Source organism: Rhinatrema bivittatum, chromosome 2 (genome assembly GCF_901001135.1).
Source record: "Rhinatrema bivittatum chromosome 2, aRhiBiv1.1, whole genome shotgun sequence".
Classification (NCBI taxonomy): domain Eukaryota; kingdom Metazoa; phylum Chordata; class Amphibia; order Gymnophiona; family Rhinatrematidae; genus Rhinatrema; species Rhinatrema bivittatum.
In genome coordinates this window covers 593,259,730-593,278,626 of record NC_042616.1, presented here as the reverse complement: position 1 = coordinate 593,278,626, position 18,897 = coordinate 593,259,730, and the positions used below count along the sequence as shown (strand labels likewise).

General features: G+C 42.3%; 1 protein-coding gene across 2 annotated transcripts in view; it reads right to left on the bottom strand.

Moving 5' to 3' along the window:
• Nucleotides 1-18,897, bottom strand: part of YES1 (YES proto-oncogene 1, Src family tyrosine kinase) — a 201,345-nt gene that overhangs the window by 164,754 nt on the left and 17,694 nt on the right. The window contains exon 2 of one of the 2 annotated variants that reach the window (XM_029591089.1): nucleotides 15,296-15,458. The exons of the other annotated variant lie outside the window; for it this stretch is intronic. Within the exon in view, the coding sequence (XP_029446949.1) occupies nucleotides 15,296-15,326 (31 nt within the window). The 5' untranslated portion in view covers nucleotides 15,327-15,458. The remainder of the gene's footprint in view (nucleotides 1-15,295; nucleotides 15,459-18,897) is intronic. 2 annotated transcript variants of the gene reach the window in all.

The window sequence follows — 18,897 nt, the reverse complement described above, 5'->3', positions numbered from 1 at the left end:
GTTGCTAATCACTTCGGTTTACAAGTAACTTTGGGATGACAAAACATATGTGTGTCTTACAGAGAACAGGAAGTATGAACTGGGATTGGTTAAGATAAATATAAATAACATTAAACATTAAATTACGACTATTATGTGACTATTTTGTATCCTGCCTGCCTATTACTATTAACGACAATGTGTTTATTACTATTTGTTGTTCTTGTACTGATAAATTGATATGCCTGAGATGAATTGACCTACCAATCTGCTATATATAATTTTTTTTGACTACTGCTTCATTGTAGCTTCCCCCCCCCCCCCACCACTTTCCAGTCCCTCTCCACAGCTCCCTGTCCTGCCCCCTTTTCCTATTGGTGAAGATTACACATGATCATGTTGGTGCCGTTTTTACGTTCAATTATTCACCTGTGTTTCATACTGTAATTGCTAGTGGTCTTCTGCACATCTGACTACTTTCAGTTCAGGTATGTTCATAATGCATGTTGTTCCTGTGATGCTCTGATTTTGTTATTCTTAGATGCTGGAATGACACCTTAATGTTTTTAATTTCTTTGTTTCTTTACAGCACCTTATCCCTCCCGATACAGCTCAGATGCGAAACACAATCATGTTGGGGAACTGAGCTCTGCTGTCAAAGATTCCTTAAATATGGACCATTGACCAAACCACTAGCCAAGGTTACTCTAGAGATGTTCTGGCAAGTTGTCATGGAGTTTAGAGTTGCTCTGCTTCCTGGTTATGCTGCTCTTAGGGCAGTAAATCTTTCTAGATCTCATAAAATATCAGACAGTGTTTAAGAAGTCCAAGAGAAAATCTGCTGCCGCTTGCTTCATGTTTATTAGCTTCCTAATTCTAACATCTCTTGGGGGGGGGGGGGGGGAGGTAAATGAGAATCATAAGAACATAAGACTTGCCAAAGATCCATCGCCTAGTATCCTGTTACCAACAATGGCCAATTCAGGGCAGAAGTACCTGATAGATTTCAAGCTTTTGTAGTTATTTTATTGTAGTTATTCTATTTATTTATTGTAGTTATTTTATTATAGTTTGTAGTTATTTTATAGATTGTATATATTATAGATTGTAGTTATTTTATTATAGTTGTTCTATTTATTTATTTTTACTTAGTTATTTCTGCCAATCAGTTTATCAATAGTTTCTGTTACTATAATTGCATATGATACTCCTTATTTAGTTACCTTGTCATTAGAGTTAGCTTTCTTCGACTGTTACTTGTAAGGGCCCTGCCCAAAAGTTTTTTGTTTGATGTAAACCGATACAATGTGCGAACGGCTATCGGTATAGAAGAGACTTTAAATAAATAAATAAATAAATAAATAAATAAATAAAAACCAAGAATAAAGCAGTGGATTTCTGCATAATATACGATGAGTAAAAAAATATTTTCTCTTATTAGTTTTAAAACGTATAACCTAGTAACTTCATTGTGTGTCCCCTAGCCTTTGTACTCTTTGAAAGAGTACTGATTAATATTTACTTATTCCATTCCTCGTTTTTTTTTTTATAGACCTCTATTGTATCTCCCCTCAGCCGTCTCTTCTCCAAGCTGAAGAGACCTAACCTCTTTAGTCTTTCCTCCTAAGGGAATTGTTCCATTCCATTTATCATTTTAAATCGCCCTTCTCCGTACCTTTACTAATTCTGCTATATCTTTTTTGCGATGTGGTGACCAAAACTGCACACAATATTCAAGAAGAGGTTGCAACACAGAGTGATACAGAGGCATTACGATATTCTCTGTTTTACTCTGCATTCCTTTCTTAATAATTTCTAGCATTCTTGGCTGCTGCTACACATTGAGCAGAAGATTTCATTGCAATATCAATGATCAAGCCCAAATCATTTTCCTGAATGGAGACTCCTAATATGGAACCTTGCATTGCGTAGCTATAATTTGGGTTACTCTTTCCTGAGTACACTTTGCACTTGTCCACATTAAATTTCATTTGCATGCCCACCACATTTTCAAGGTCCTTTTGCAATTTTTCACAATCCTTTTGTGATCTAACAAATTTGAACAATTTTGTATCATTGGTAAATTTGATCACCGCGCTCACTGTTCGCATTTCCAGGTCTTTTAGAAATATATTAAAAAGCAGTGGACCCAGAACAGATCCCTGGGGCACTCCACTATTCACCCTTTGCCTTTGGGAAAATTTACCATTTAGCCCTGCTTGGTTGTCTCTCTTTTAACCAAATGGCAATCCACAATTGGGCACTGCCCTCTATCCCATGACTTTTTAATTTCCAAAGAAGTCTCATGAGGGATTTTGTCAAATGCTTTCTGGAAATCCAAATGCACTATATCAACTGGCTCATCTTTATTGACATGTTTATTTACGCACTCAAAAAAAAATGTAGCAGCTTCCCTTGGCTAATTCCATGTTGGCTTTGTCCCACTAAATATGCCTATATGTTCAGCAATGTTATTTTATATGATAGTTTCTTTCATTTTCCCTCGCACAGGCATCAGACTCACTAGTCTGTAGTGTCCTGCATCACCCCTTGATCTTTTTTTAAAAATTGGCATCACATTGTCTATGGTACTTGAAGACTGGAGAGTTGCCAATTTTAAATGACAGTTTACAAATTGCTAATAGAAGGCCTCTAATTTCATTTTTCAGTACTTTCATCACTCTTCATTGTATACCATTTGGTCCAGGTATTTGCTACTCTTTAGTTTGTCAATTTGCCCTATTACATCTTCCAGGTTCACTAAGATTTGTTTCAGCTCCTCTGAATCATCACCTTTGAATATCATTTCTGGCATGGGTCTCTCTCTCTCTCACATCTTCCTCAGTGAAGACTGAATCAAAGAATTTATTTAGTCTCTCTGCAATTGCTTTGCACAAAGTGCCCCTTTTGCCCCTTATCACTGACACAGGAACTGGAAGCATCTCATGGTTTGTTTTAGATAAAGCAATGCCAATCATAACATTCATTCTGGAATATGAAAATTTAGACCAAAGGATATCTGGATTTTATAGAAAACCCCTGGTAGTAAAAAGAGAATCCAGTAGAAATGCAAGCTTTCTGAAAATTTTAAAGTAATGGGGGGGAACAAAAAAAAGTTTTTTCCAGTTTTCAGAAAAACTAGCATATTGAGAAAAACTGAAACACACAGTGCTTTAGTTTTTGTATAAGATTTAAAAACTTACTTTACTATTTTAAAGAACAAAATGAAATATGTACAGCTGAGTTAACATAAGATTTTCCTTTTTTTAAAATGAAAAAAAGCAGCTACATAGGGCAATTTTCAGAATGCGGGTAATTTTTAGCAAGGCACTTAGCTTTCAAAAGAAAAGTACATGCAATCTAGGGAAAAAAAGTACCCACAGAGATCTGCACCTGCTTTTTCTATGGATGCATTTTCCTTGAAAAACATGATGCACAGTTTTGCAAATGCAAAGCTTGTGTCCTATGGCATTCCGTACCGTAACCCTGCCTCCACGGAATGCACAGACTTTTACCTGTGGGGGAGGGGTAATTTTCAGAAGTCCAATTAACATGGGTAACTAGCTTTTGAAAAACGGTCCCCCAAAATTTAATTATACCAATCTATTACAAAATCTATCAAGTGCTAGACATAATCCACATGCTAATCACAAATGTACTGAACTAGTCCAGGGGTGGGCAATTCCTGTTGCTCGAGGGCTGCAAACCAGCAGAGTTTTCAGGATATCCCTAATGAAGATGCTTGAAAGAGATTTGCATGCACATCCATTTCATGCATCTTCATTAGGGATATCCTGAAAACCCAACTGGTTTGTGGAACTGCAGTTGATTTTCTCCGAGTACAGTTTTTTCTCTTCTACAATTATGTATTTATTTAATTGTATTTATATCCCACGCCCTCTGAAGTTCGGGGCGGGTTACAACAATACATACATAAAAATTAAAACAAAAATACATACATCGGATAAAATAATAAGGATAAACAACAATGTAACCAAAAATGCAATAAATAAAATAGGTTGGAGACCTAAGTAAAATTAAGAAAACAAAAGAATTAGCAAATTAAATATATATATATATATAGTACAAAAATTAAAGGAAAACAAAACTGAGTATGGTGAATTATTGAGTGCATAGGTCAGGGAAAGCATGAAGAAACAGATTGTGCTTGGGGGCTTTTTTTTTTTTTTTTATAAAGGCTTTTGTGTCACTAATGAAGCATAACTCTGGAGGGATGGTGTTCTATAAAATGGGGCCTGCTATGGAGAAAACTCATTCTCTGGTAGAATGAATCTAGTAGTTTTTGGTGAAGGGATTTGCAAGAGTAATTTATTTTTGGACCTAAGATTTCTGCGCAGTGTGTAAATGTGTAACGATGCGGAGAACCAAGTAGTACAATTATTAGATTTTTGCCTTCACGTCATTTGGCAAACATACTTTTTTTGTTAATGAGCATTCAATGAGCTTATGATTTTCTTTTTTCCCCTTCCCCCCTTTTTTTTTTTTATTGAAACACAAAAACAAGAACAAACATCTGGTATATCTTGACCCTTAAGCACACCAGACCAAAGACAGTATACTTTTATATTTTTGTTCCCTTCCCTTTCCAAATAATCCACGATATATCTATTAAACATGCAATAGTAAAACTAGGCAAACCCCCACCTTCCTCTACCCCGCGATGCAGGCCAACAAGTAGTAGGGTCCCTTTTCAATGATCACAAGAATATAAAAAAAAAATATAAAACGCAAACCATTCCACTAACATCAGAAAATGAATAGTTTGCAGAGACAAAAAAAGATATCGTGGGTAATTAAGCACAGCAGCTCTTGCTCTAGGAGAAAGTGTTTGCAAGTAATTATCTCAGGTCTCTTACATTTCAAAGACTGAACTGTCTTCAGCTTTTCCATCTGCATCAGGGAATGAAACAGGTTTCTCCAAGTCCAGTAAGCAGTTGGACTGGAGTCTCGCCATGCAAAAAGAATAGCCATTGCCTCAACAAGCATGCCTACCCAATAAAAAAAAAAGTTACCTCTTCCCAGCACTTTAAACGTCCCATAGTCCAAACAGAAGCCCTTCAGGGGTAAATACCAGCAATTGTCCCAGGACATATGTTAAATAATTCCTGCTCTGATCCACAAAGCCCTGTATGACCCAACATCCCCTGGGAAGTATGGCATTTTGGGCAGAGATCAGATTCAGCAAAGCCAGATTTGAAAGACTGAACAGAAACCACATAAGCCCCTCATAATAAACGTATACTGTAAGACCCATAAACTGGCATTTCCCACCAGCTCAGAGATGCATTTAGAACAGTTAGAGAAATGTGTATTCGTCTAGTTAGTCTAAAGCTCAACCTGCCGTTGAGTTAGCATCATGTTGAAATTACTAGCAGACAGTGAAGAAAATGATTTACATAGTCCTGAAATACCTATTTTTCTCGTTCTTCAATTTGGAAAAAAAAAAATTGTCTGTTTTTGCCCTAAAATCCTCTGTTAGACTGGGCATGTAGCACTGTAATTGGAGGTATGCAAAAACATGCTCTGGGTCTAAATCAAACTGCATGATACATTATAGCCATCCAGATTGGGGATCCCTAGACTTCCTTCAAAGAATCCATCATTTGACGCATAGGAATTCTGGCATTCTTCACCTGCCATAAGAAACAAAACTAACATGGCATAGGCCAAATTTATATCTTTCTTTTGTGACCATAATGGCAGCACCTGCAGAACATACAGCCACTTGGGCCACAAGATCATTTAAAAAAAAAAGATTGATCCTCCCACTTACCGACAGAGGAAGATGGTTCCATAGTAAGAATATATTTTTTAAATTAGTGAACAAAGGGAGAATATTCAAGTCTTATAACTTGGTTAAGATCCATAGAAAGTAAGGCGAAAAAGGTTATTTTAGCCAAAAAAAAAAAAAAATATATCCTTCAAAAATTGGAAGAATGATCCACCTGAAGAAAATAGGAAAAAGCATAAGCATTGTCAAGTAAGTGTAAAACATTTATAAGAGAGAATTTGAAATAAAGTTGGCCGAAAAGGCCACAAGACTTGCCAAAAGTCCCTGGTGGTCCAGCGGGGGTCCGGGAGCGACCTCCTGCACTCGGGGCCGTCGGCTGCCAGTATTCAAAATGGCGCCGATAGCCTTTGCCCTCACTATGTCACAGGGGCTGACCAATGGCACCGGTAGCCCCTGTGACATAGTAAGGTCAAAGGCTTTCGGCACCATTTTGAATACCGGCAGCCGACGGCATGAGTGCAGGAGATGGCTCCCGGACCCCCCCCCCCCCCGCTGGACCACCAGGGAGTTTTGGTAAGTCTTGGGGGGAGGGGGGGTCAGGAGGGTAGGGGGTTGTAGTTAATTCAATTTTAGCCGGGAAATGAATAAGAATGAACGCATGAATGTATCTGAGGCCCCCCTTGCCGAATGCAACGTATCTGCCCCCCTGACGAATACGAATACCAAATGCAACGTATGCCGTCCCTCTGCACATCCCTAATATTGCCCTTGCAAAGGTTGTGTCCTTCCGGGCCTGGACATCCAGGTGGTAGATCTGGAGAAGGTGTGTATGGAGGACCACATCACCGCTCGACAGATCTCGGCGGGCGACAGCATCTTGGTTTCTGCCCAGGACACTGCCTGGGCCCTTGTTGAACGGGCTTTGACTTGTAGAGGTGGGGGCTTCCCTGCCTCTACTTAGGCTGCCTTGATTACTTCTTTGATCCAGTGGGCTATGGTTACCTGCGAGGCCGCATCCCCCTGTTTCTTCCCGCTGTGAAGGACGAATAGGTGGTCAGTCTTTCACACAGATTCCGATCTTTCCAGGTATCGAACTAGGAGTCTGCCAACATTTAAATGGCGAAGGTGGTGTGAGTCTTCCAAGTCCTTATGTTCATCTGGAGATGGCAGAGAGATGGTTTGGTTTAGATGAAACTGAGAAACCATTTTTGGTAGGAAGGAGGGAACAGTGTGTAGCTGTATGGTTCCCGGTGTGAACCTGAGGAACGGTTCCAGACAGGATAGCGCTTGAAGTTTGGAGATGCGACAGGCTAAACATATTGCCACTAGGAATGCAGTCTTCAAGGTCAGGAGACGTAGTGACAGACTATGTGTTGGTCTGAAGTACTAGACTTCACTAAGAAGTCTAGTACTAGAGTGAGATTCCATAGGGGCACTGGCCACTTTAAGGGTGGTCTGATTTGTTTAACTCCTCTCAGGAAGGGGAACATCTGGGATGGGATGATAAGACTGATGCTGTCCACTTTGGCTCTGAAACAGGCCAGCACGGCCACCTGAACCTTGAGGGAGTTTAGAGACAATCCCTTCAAGCCGTCCTGCAGGAATTCCAGGATCATGGGAATTTTGACTGTCTGTGGGAGAATCTCATGGTCCTCACACCAGGCTTCGAAAACTCTCCATATTCGTATGTACGTCAGTGATATGAAGAACTTGCGTGCTCGAAGCAGAGTGTCAATCACTGCCTTAGAGTATCCGCTCTTCTTCAGATGAGTCCTCTCAAGGGCCAGACCTAAGAGAGAATCGAGTCGGGTTTTCATGGAGGATCATTCCTTGCCGGAGAAGGTCCCTGTGTGGAGGTAGGCACAGAGGGTTCCCCGCAAGAAGTCTTCGCATGTCTGCGTACCATGACTGTCTTGACCAATCCGGGGCCACTAGAAGTACTAGACCCCTGTGGTGTTGATGATCCTGCCCAGCAGGGGCCATGGGGGAAAGGCATACAGCAGGTCTTCCTGTGGCCAGGTCTGGATGAGGGCGTTGATTCCCCGGGATTGCGGTTCTCGTCTGCGCCTGAAGAACTTGAGAACTTGGGCGTTGGACCAGGTTGCCAGTAGATGCATGGCTGGGGTTCCGCAGCAATTCACTATCAACTGGAATGCTATGGTCGACAGTGTCCATTCCCCTGGGTCTAGACTCTCTCTGCTGAAGTAGTCTGCAGAGACGTTGTCTTTTCCCGCGATGTGGGAGACAGATATCCCTTGCAGGTTTATTTCTGCCCACGCCATAAAGGGGTCTATCTCCAGGGACAACTGTTGGCGTCTGGTTCCTCCCTGGCAGTTCATATAGGCAATGGTTGTGGCATTGTCCAACATTACTCTGACAGACTTGCCCTGGAGTCTGTGGCTGAAGTGTAGATAGGCTAGTCTGACTGCATGGGCTTCCAGGCGGTTTATGTTCCATCCCGCCTCTTCCTTGTCCCATTGTCCCTGGGCCATCAGTTCCTGAGAATGGGCTCCCCACCCTCAGTGGCTCACATCCATGGTGAGCAAGACCTAGTTCGGTGGGGATAGGTTTACTCCTTTGCTCAGGTGGTCTTCCTGTAGCCACCATTGGAGCTGGGTCTGGAGCTCCGCTGGTAGCTGGAGGTGAATAGAGTAGTTCTGGGACATTGGGTTCCATCGTGACAGTAGGGAATGTTGTAGCGGGCGCATGTGGGCCCTTGACCATGGGACGACTTCCAGGGTTGATTTCATGAGGCCGAGGACTTTGAGGTAGTCCCATACCTTGGGGCAAGCGTAGTTCAACAGTTTACGCAGATGACTCATCAGCTTCCTTCCCCCTGTACTCCCAGGTACTCTAGTGATTGAGAGGGCTGCATGCAGCTCTTGGCTGTTTTGACGACCCACTCAAATTCCTGCAGCAGAGTCTTGACTCTGGTGGCTTTCCTCTGGGGATTTTGCCCTGATCAGCCAATCGTCCAGGTAATGATGTACGAGGACTCCTTCTTTCCTCAGTGTTGCCGCCACTACCACCATGATTTTGGTGAAGGTTCGGGGAGCGGTAGCTAGTCTAAAGGGCAGTGCCCAGAACTGGTAATGATGGTGCAGTATCACAAAACATAGGAATCGCTGATGGTTGTGATGGACCGGGATGTGGAGATAGGCTTCAGATAGGTCCAGAGAGGTCAGGAATTCTCCCGGCTGTACTGCCCTTATGACTGAGCATAGGGTTTCCATGTGGAAGTGTGGTACCCTCCAGTAACGACTGATGGTCTTGAGGTCCAGGATGGGGCGGAATGTTCCTTCCTTCTTGGAAACAAAATAGATGGAATAGTGACTATTATTTTGTTGGTGCATAGGCACCGGGGTTACCGCCTTTAGGCTGAGTAGTCTTGCCAGTGTGGTTTCCACTGCCGTCCTCTTGGAGTGGGAGTGGCATGGTGATCTCTCAAATTTCTCTGGAGGGATGCTGTGGAAGTCCAGAAAGTAACTCTTTCAAATGATGGTTAGGACCCACTTGTTAGACGTTATCTCGACCCATCTTTGGTAGAAGAGGGTAAGACTGCCCCCTACGACTTCTTCCTATGGATGGGTCTGCTGATTCTCATTGTGGGGTGCGGCCGGAGTCTGTACTTGGGCCTGCTCCCCTCTTGTTGTGTCTGTTCTGAAAGCACTGAGCCCTGCCTGCGGCGCTTGGTAGTGTGTGTTCTTGTACGGTCTAAAGCACTGAGCTCCTCTACCCTTGGTTCTTCGGGGGGAGGAGCGCTGATTTCTTTTGTTCCTGTCCTCCGGTAGACAAGGTACTGGAGATTCACCCCATTTGTTGGCTAGCTTCTCCAAGTCGCTTCCGAACAACAGAGATCCTTTAAAAGGCATTCTCGTGAGGTTCGCTTTGGAGGTCGCGTCGGCTGACCAATTTTGGAGTCATAGTTGTCTTCTGACTGCCACTGTCGAGGCAACGCTCCTGACTGAGGTGCGCACAAGGTCTAAAGTTGCATCCGTGAGGAAGGATAGTCTCACCGGCGTGGTTGCTTCTCTGGAGAGGAGCAAGTAAGAATGTGCCACCAGGGTGCAGCAGGAGGCGATCTGAAGAGTCATTGCTGTTATGTCATAGGACTATTTAAGGATGGATTCCAGTCATCTGTCTTGGGCATCCTTTAGTGCTGCTCCTCACTCAATGGGAATAGTCGTGCGCTTGAAAATTGCACAGACCATGGCATCCACCTTTGGGAACCACAGGAGTTCCTTAGCTGCGGGTTCTAGGGGGTATAGGGCTTCTAGGGCACGTCCTCCTTTGAAGCTGGCCTCTGGGGCATTCCATTCCAGTCAATCAGTTGCCGTACAGCCTGTAAGATTGGAAAATAGCATGAGGCCTGACTGAGGGACACCAAGATGGGGTTCATCTTTGATTCCGCTGTGGTGTCCGTACCTGGGATGCCCAGTGTCTTCAGAGTCTGGGACACGAGAGTCAGTAGCTTGTCTTTGGAGAAGAATCATGGCATGGTTCCATTCCAGGAGGGATTTCTCCTTCCTCCAGGGAGTCAGTTTCATCCTCTGAGGTGTCTGTGTTCCCAGTAGGGAGGCCCTTGCTTAGAAAGGGCCCTTCTCAATGGGTCCGAGAGGTGCTTGGAAGGTCTTGCACTTCTGGTGGAGACTAGAACTGGGCCGCTGCCGGAACTGAGTGCGCTTAGACAAAGGTTTGCAGCCCTTTGAAGAATTAAGAACATAAGAAAATGCCATACTGGGTCAGACCAAGGGTCCATCAAGCCCAGCATCCTGTTTCCAACAGTGGCCAATCCAGGCCATAAGAACCTGGCAAGTACCCAAAAACTAAGTCTATTCCATGTTACCATTGCTAATGGCAGTGGCTATTCTCCAAGTGAACTTAATAGCAGGTAATGGACTTCTCCTCCAAGAACTTATCCAATCCTTTTTTAAACACAGCTATACTAACTGCACTGACTACATCCTCTGGTAACAAATTCCAGAGTTTAATTGTGCGTTGAGTAAAAAAGAACTTTCTTTGATTAGTTTTAAATGTGCCCCATGCTAACTTCATGGAGTACCCCCTAGTCTTTCTACTATCCGAAAGAGTAAATAACCGATTCACATCTACCCAGGAAAAGGTCCCTGATTCCATGTTGATTCCAGGCGGAGTTATAGTGGAGGCCCCCGAGGTGCCTTCCTGTGTAGGCGCCGAGTTGGAGATGCAGAGGTCCGGGGGTACTATCATTAGTGGATCCGGATCCCTCTACAGTCTGTGGAGGACCTTGCTTTGGTTCCTCCTGAGCCTCTTCACACTGCTGGCATAGGGAGGAGGCCACTTCAGGTTGTGCAGCTTACAGGTGGCAGGCTGGGTAGAGAGCTTGTCCCTTGGCCTTCTTGGCCGGCGGTGCCATGGTTTGTGCGCGTGGATAGCTTCAAAACTCGTCTGTGCGCATAGGTATGCGTGCTGGAGGCTTCGCTGAGCGTTCCGGGTGCACCGAACACGGGATGCGCAGAGATGTGCGGCAGGCTACTATTTTGTGCACCTAGCTAAGATGTGCACGCTGCTGTGGACACAAAAATATTTATGTGCTCGGGCCCTTTGTGCGGGCTGCTATGCGCCCGGTGTCACTGTGCGCACAACTCTGATGTGCAGACAATGCTGTGGTCAAGGGGGGGAAATGGCGCAGACGACCACGTGGGAAAGATGCGACCCCCTCCCGAAGGGTCTCCACTCGTGTGGGCCCTCGCACCGCATCGGGGTCTAGGCCAGACTGGGGCTGCTCAACCCGATTTAACAGATGCCGGAAGGGACGATCTGTGCGGCTATTCGAGCCTCGGAGACCGGAAACTTAAGAAAGGTTTCTACCTTACCTGGCCTCGGCATTTCCTGGTCTTGTGCCGGGCAGTCTCTGGCTGCGGGGGGAGAGAGGAATACCTTCACCGCATTGATCGATTCCGCACCCGCGGCCTCTCAGCCTCCCTGGGGGCTAAGTCCATGCCGGGAGCTGGCTACCAGACCGAGGCTTACCTCTGAGGGATCTCTGAAATCACCTCAGGAATTCTCAACTGCAGGAGGGACCCTTAGGTATCACCGCAGGAGAGCGGGGCTCGTCTTCTTGAATTAAGTTTTATTTCTTCTTTGTTTTAAAATTGTTAACACTCTTCAAGTGTGTAGAAGAGTCCCTATCTGCTTTAGGAGATGGAGAAATACTGAAGAGCTGCACTTCCTGCACGGGTATATGTAGGCTGACATCAGCTTTGAAATCTGACTCCGTCTCCCATCTGCTATCAGGAGTACACTATACCCATTGGTCCTGAGTCCATCTGGCTACACGCTAGGAAATACAAAATTATTCAGAGTAGTTAAATCACAAGCAGATTGGGATAAATTGCAGGAGGACCTTGTGAGACTGGAAGATTGGACATCCAAATGGCAGATGAAATTTAATGTGGACAAATGCAAAGTGATACATCTAGGGAAAAATAACCCTTGCTGTAGTTACACGATGTTAGGTTCCATATTAGGAGCTAGCACCCAGGAAACACATCTAGGCATCATAGTGGATAATACATTGATAATGTTAGCTCAGTGTGCTGCAGCAATCAAAAAAAGCAAACAGAATGTTAGGAATTATTAGGAAGAGAATGGTGAATAAAATTGAAAATGTCATAATGCCTATATATTGCTCCATAGTGAGACTTCACCTTGAGTACTGTGTACAATTCTAGTCACTGCATCTCAAAAAAGATATAGTTGCAATGAAGAACGTACAGAGAGGGGCAACCAAAATGATAAAGGAGATGGAACAGCTCCCCCGTGAGGAAAGGCTAAAGAGGTTAGGGCTGTTCAGCTTGGAGAAAAGAGAGCTGAGGGGGGATATGATGGAGGTCTTTAAATCATGAGAGGTCTAGAACAGGTAAATGTGAAACAGTTATTTACTCCTTTTGGATAGTAGAATGATTAGGGGGCACTCCATGAAGTTTGCAAGTAGCACATTTAAAACTAATTGGAGAAAATTCTTTCACTCAAACACACAATTAAGCTCAGGAATTTCTTGCCAGAGGATGTGGTTAGGGAAGTTAGTGTAGCTGGGTTTAAAAAAAGGTTTGGATAATTTCTTGAAGGAGAAGACAATTAACTGCTATTAATCAAGATGATTTAGGGAATAGCCACTGCTATTACTGGCATGGGATCTACTTAATTTGGTTACTTGTCAGATACTTATAATCTGGATTGGCCATTGTTGGTAGCAGAACTCTGGGCTTGATGGACCCTTGGTCTGACCCAGTATGGCAACTTCTTATGTTATGTTCAAATATTTAATAGAATCTTGATCCCACCTGAAAGGAAATGCATGGCCCCATAAGGTTTGAATACGAAGGGAAGACACCAAACCGTCAGATTTGTCCAAGTTTAACTTGAATCTTGAGAAGGAATGAAACTGGAACCATCAAAGCATTAAGAGACTGGAAAGGAATAAGATGAACAAGAAAATCATCTGAGAAAGCTGCTATTTTAAGTTTGCAGACTTTAATTTGAATCCCCCAATGTTATCTTCGGGTTGAATAATCCGCAGATGATGTTCCAATGACAGAAGACAGAGGCAAAGTAAAAAGGACATCCCTGACATGATTTTAGCTGCATACTAAATGCTTCCATACACCACCCACTTATCAAAAGTATTTAGTTGTAGGATAAGCATATAATAGCTGAATATGCCCATACAGGTATCAGAGAAACAAAATTGCTCCAAAAACAAACAGGACATGGTCTCAGTCAATGCAATCAAATGCCTTTTCTACATGGAAACTAATCAATACAGAAGGGATATTATGAATTTTATTATAATACATCAAGACCAAAATTTTTCACACATTAAGGGGTAGATTTTAAAACCCTGGTGCGTGCAAAAGGTAAAATATAAAAGATTGGGGTAGCTAGGATAGGGGGAGGGCAGGATAGGGGAAGGGGAAGTTAGGGTAGGGGGTTGGGAAGTTCCCTCCCACTCCGCTCCTTAATTGGAGCAGACTGGGAAAGGTCCTGATGCATCGCTGTGCATATTTGCTAAATTATAACCCCCCCTTGTACGCGCTGATCTGGAATTTTATAACGTGCGCGCGGCGTATTTTTTGAAAATCTACCCCTACGGACAGAGTAACATCCTCTTACAAAGCCAACTTGATGATCGTCTATTAGATCAGGCAGAAAAAGGCCAATCGATCAGCAAAGATCTGTGCAAAGGAGTTTTATCATCAAAATTTAATAGTAATTGGGACAACAAGATTCTGGCATAAGGGGATCTTTCTCCTTTTTTTGGCAAAATTGTGATTAAAGCTTTGCTAGTATTAAAAGAAAAGCTTCTCTCTGTTGTCACCTGTTTAAACATAGCATATAATGGTTTTGCCACCTGAGTTTGTAGAATTCTCCCCTGTACCCATCTGGACCTGGGGCTTATAAAATGTTGCTTGATGTATACCTAGCTGGATGTCCTGTAAGGCAAATCGGGGCAATTGAGAGGGTATAATCTGCAAGAGCATATGTCCTTCAAAAAAGCAAATCTCTAGCCTCCCTATTGCTATGCTCTTTGGAATAAAGTCAAAAGTATTCTCGAAAGCCACTGCTAAACAATTATCTGTTTTATCCTTTATAGCAGCAATAAATGTACTACCTATCCTACATTTGATTAAAGAGGCCAATAGCTTACTAAACTTATTCCCATGCTTAAAAAATTGGTACTTAAAGTATATCACTGATTTTTGTGCCCCCTGAAAGATTAAAAAGTTTAAGGCAGTCAGAAGAGATAAAATTAGATTGCACAGATTCCGTAGGCCGTTTAGCCAGGGTCAGTCTGTCTTGTCATACTTGTTTTTCAAGTCTTAAGTCTTTTATCCATGTCTTTTCTTCTCCTAATCATATATGCAATAACATCTTCTCTCAGGACTACCTTAGTTTCCTAAAATAAAGGGTATCTAAATATTATTTATTAATTATGTTCATTGATTTCATTTTTGAATAAAAAATGATTGAAATATAGGGACCCTATACATATAAGCCGGAAATTTCCATTGACCCTTCCGAGTCCAAGATTCAGTCTACTGCATATTTACCCAGTTAGGGGCGTGGACTAAGGTTTCTAAAGGCCCTATAGATGCATGGGTAACTTTAGAAAACAAGCGAGCAGATACTAGAAAATAGTCAATTCTAGACTGGGTAGCATGTAATAGTGTTCAGTCAGATGTAATACTGTCCAAACATCTAGGAGGTCCACTTTATCCCTGGGTAAGCAATGTGATTTGTCAAGTGTCAAATCATGCACCAGATTCAAGACGTCCCCTAAGTTCAGTGGCAATGAGTGGTAATCATGTAATTTCTGCAAGAAGCCTGCCCAAAAAGCAGTCATTTGTGTTAGCTGCTTAGACATTACAAAACACCATAGGTCCTCTAAAGAATACCCTTCAAACTATCAAGTAATTGACCTCAGGATAATTGAGGACTTCCTCTACCTAAAAGGAAAGGTTCTTATGAAACAAGATAGTCAACCGCTGCTTTCCTCAAACTCAAAGTACTTCACCAACCCACCATCTTTTGAGCTTGCTGTGTTCCAAGTCATTCAAATGTGTTTCTTGGAGCGTAACATCTTCAGCTTTGTATTTCAGCAGGTGTCAGAGTATTTGAATTGGAGTTCCCAGGCCTGCCACATTCAATGAGAGAAACCTAAAATCCATGGTACCCACTGGACCACCTACAAGATTAACAAACCAAAAAATTAGAAATCCCAATTTACCTTGACCTGCTCCTCCCAGCCTCATGTGTCATGCTATCTTATCCTCCTCTACAGAAGGATTACAGAAAAAAACTTGTATGAGCCTCCTACAGTAAATGTTTGGCTTAACTCTCCCTTCCTTTGAATTAACCCCCATCTTCTCCTCCCTTAACCAAACAGAAAAATCCCTAATAGGTCAATCACATGGTAAATGCTAAAGACCCCCCCCCCCCCCCTACCTACCCCAAAAACCTCAGATGAAAACTGCCAGAATTATATGAACTAGGGGTGGGAAAGGGGGGGACATTTTTGTTTTGTTTCATTTGGGGGGGGGGGCTTTTCCCCCCACAAATTTCATTTTGTGTAATGTTTATTTCATTTTGCTTCTTTACTTTACAAAGCAAAACACATTAGAAAAAAAAAAAAAAAAAAGGAACAGGGCCTCCCGTGCACCCCACCCATCCCTCAATCCTGGAAAAAACACTGGAGCCAGGATCCTCCTTGGCTCCACTTACCCAGTGTAGAGGGAGTGGGGGGGGGGGTTGTGAATCTGAAGATGACACCTAGAACCCTGTCCAAGGCAGGGCTTTACGTGGAGCCTAGGCCAAGGTCACAGAGACCTACCACGGCCTAGGCCTACTCAAGTGGATTACAACAGTACAATCATAATAAAAGTAGATAATAAATGTACAATAAAAATGTCAGAGGCAAACATATTAAAACACTATGAAAGTAAAATAAATAAGACATGTAAATCCTGATGTGCCTGTTTATTGTTAATTTAGCAATTTTGCTTACCATAAATGGGGTTTTCCGTAGATAGCAGGATGAACCATTACATGTGGGTGATGTCATCCAGCAACACGTAACGAACTGGTCTCTGAGCTAGTAGAGTTTTGAGCTCTACTGTGCCTGTGCAGATGTTGCTTCGCAAGTCATTTTCGTAGATCAACAACTTTCTTGTATGTGTTTTACAGAAATGTGGTTAAGAGATTCTGACACTGTGATAATCAGATTTTGACAGCAGATTACTCTTGTATATCTTTACTGAGAGTGGAGAGGGTTAATGATTATTTACCAGAAAGCCTTAAAGTTTCAAAAAATTGTTTCAATTGTTTCTCCTTTTGAGGTCCTTTTAGTAAAAAGTCTGATAGGATAAATATTTGTTTAGTGTATTGTATGTTCCCTGGACAAGCACGTAATACAGCCACACAAGTGGGACTCCCTAGCTGGGGATATGAAAGATTGATTCTTTTCTTCTTATACTTCTTTCACATCCAACACTGTAGGCAGAAAGTTTCCTTTTGTTTTTCGATTATTATGTTATGACTGTCAAGGATTGATTTTCCAGTCTGTACTTAGTTTCAATCACAGTCTAGGCAATAATGGTGTATGAATGTATTTGTTTGACCAAAGTTGCCTCATTCAGAATTTCCATAGTTGAACAATGACTTTGGAACACAGTAGAAGTTGCTACTGCTCTTATTTGATAAGAGTGCTCCTCTGCAATCTAAATTGTGATAAAATCTGTTCTTGTTTTGTGGTATGAGGTTCTGGAAAGAAGGTAGGCAATTCTATTGATTGATTGAGGTGGAAATATGAAGTTATCTTAGCTAAGAACTTTGGATTTGTTCTTGTGACTGTCTTCATGAAATATGGTATAAGGCTTGTATGTTACTAGTGCCTGGAGTTCTCCAATTCTTCTTGCTGTTACAACTATTAGAAACATGACTTTCCAGGACATTAATTGCAAAGGGATGTCTCCCAAGAGTTCAAATGGTAGGGATGAAAGCTTTTATAGTATATAGCTGATATCCCATGTTGGCATAGGAGTTCCTATTGGTGGATGGATATTCGTTAGGCCCCTTATAAAATCACTGAATTAATGAGTTCTGTGAAATCGGCTTGGTTATGATTTGGAGCACTATTGCAGCATATCACATGTACCCTTTTGGAAGAATTGGCTGGATTCTGGGTTGAAAGATAATATAGTACAGGAGTTGCACAACTGAGCAAGTGAGCAGAGGACTAGAGTGTGTTGCAAATCAATGTGAAAACCTCTTCCATTTACAGTCTTGTGCACTTTGATAGAAGGCTTCCTTGAAGCCAGTAATATGCTGGTTATTTTGGCTGGGACATTTAATCGCTTGTAGAGATGGATCTCAAACTCCAGAAGATGCAGGCCTCCTCCATAAAAGAACTTCCTTCATCTATATTTGCATTTGATTGAGAAGTCACATTGGTGTCTCATGTTCCTAAAAAAACCCTAAATCAGACCTAGTCATTATCTAGTATGCACTATGATCTAGCAGTTGAATGAGACCAGAGGAACCCAGGCATAATTATGGATTATAACCAACATGTTATACAATACATGTCATATTTGTTGTTTAGTGTAGTGTATGGATTATAACCAACATAAGAGGGGTTGAAATCATACCTCTCTACTGTGGGATGGAAAGACACCAGATATTACCCGCTTGGTAGCCATGTCCCTAGTGGTTTGACTAGGAACACAGTCTTAGGTCAGTCTTGTGGCAGCAACGCACAACCTCTTGTGTTCGCCTTGAGCAAAATGCACATACACTTACACCAGGGGGCAACCGGAAGAATAATGCCCTCCACTCTTAAAAACACATTGACCCATACTCGTGCATAAGAACATAAGATATGCTATAATGGGTCAGACCAAGGGTCCATCAAGCCCAGCATCCTGTTTCCAACATTGACCAATCCAAGTCACAAGTACCCTAACAAATAGATCAAAAGCTACTATTCCTTATTAATTAGTAGAAGTTTATGGATTTTTCCTCTAGGAACTTATCCAAACCTTTTTTATCCCCAGTTACACAAACTGCCATAATCACATCCTCTGGCAATAATTCCAGAGCTTAACAATGTGCTGAGTGATAAAGAATTTTCTTCAATTTGTTTTAAATGAGCTACTGGCTAACTTCTTGGAGTGCCCCCTAGTCCTATTATCTGAGAAAGTAAATAACCGATTTACATTAATCTGTTCAAGTCCTTTCATGATTCTGTAGACCTCTATCATATCTTTAGCCTTTCCTTATATCGTTTTGGTTGTCTTTTTCTGCATTTTCTCCAGTGCAGCTATATCCTTTTTGAGATGCGGTGACCAGAATTGTACACACTATTCAAGGTGCGGTATCACAATGGAGCGATACAGAGGCATTAATGCATCCTCCGTTTTATTTGCCATTTCCTTCCTAATAATTCCTAACAATCTGTTTGCTTTTAGATCACCACAGCGCACTGAGCCGACGATTTCAACGTATTATTCACTATGCCTCCAACATCTTTTTCATAGGTGGTAACTCCTAAGATAGAACCTAACATTGTGCAACTACAGCAAGGATTATTTTTCCCTATATGCATCACCATGCACTTGTCCATGTTA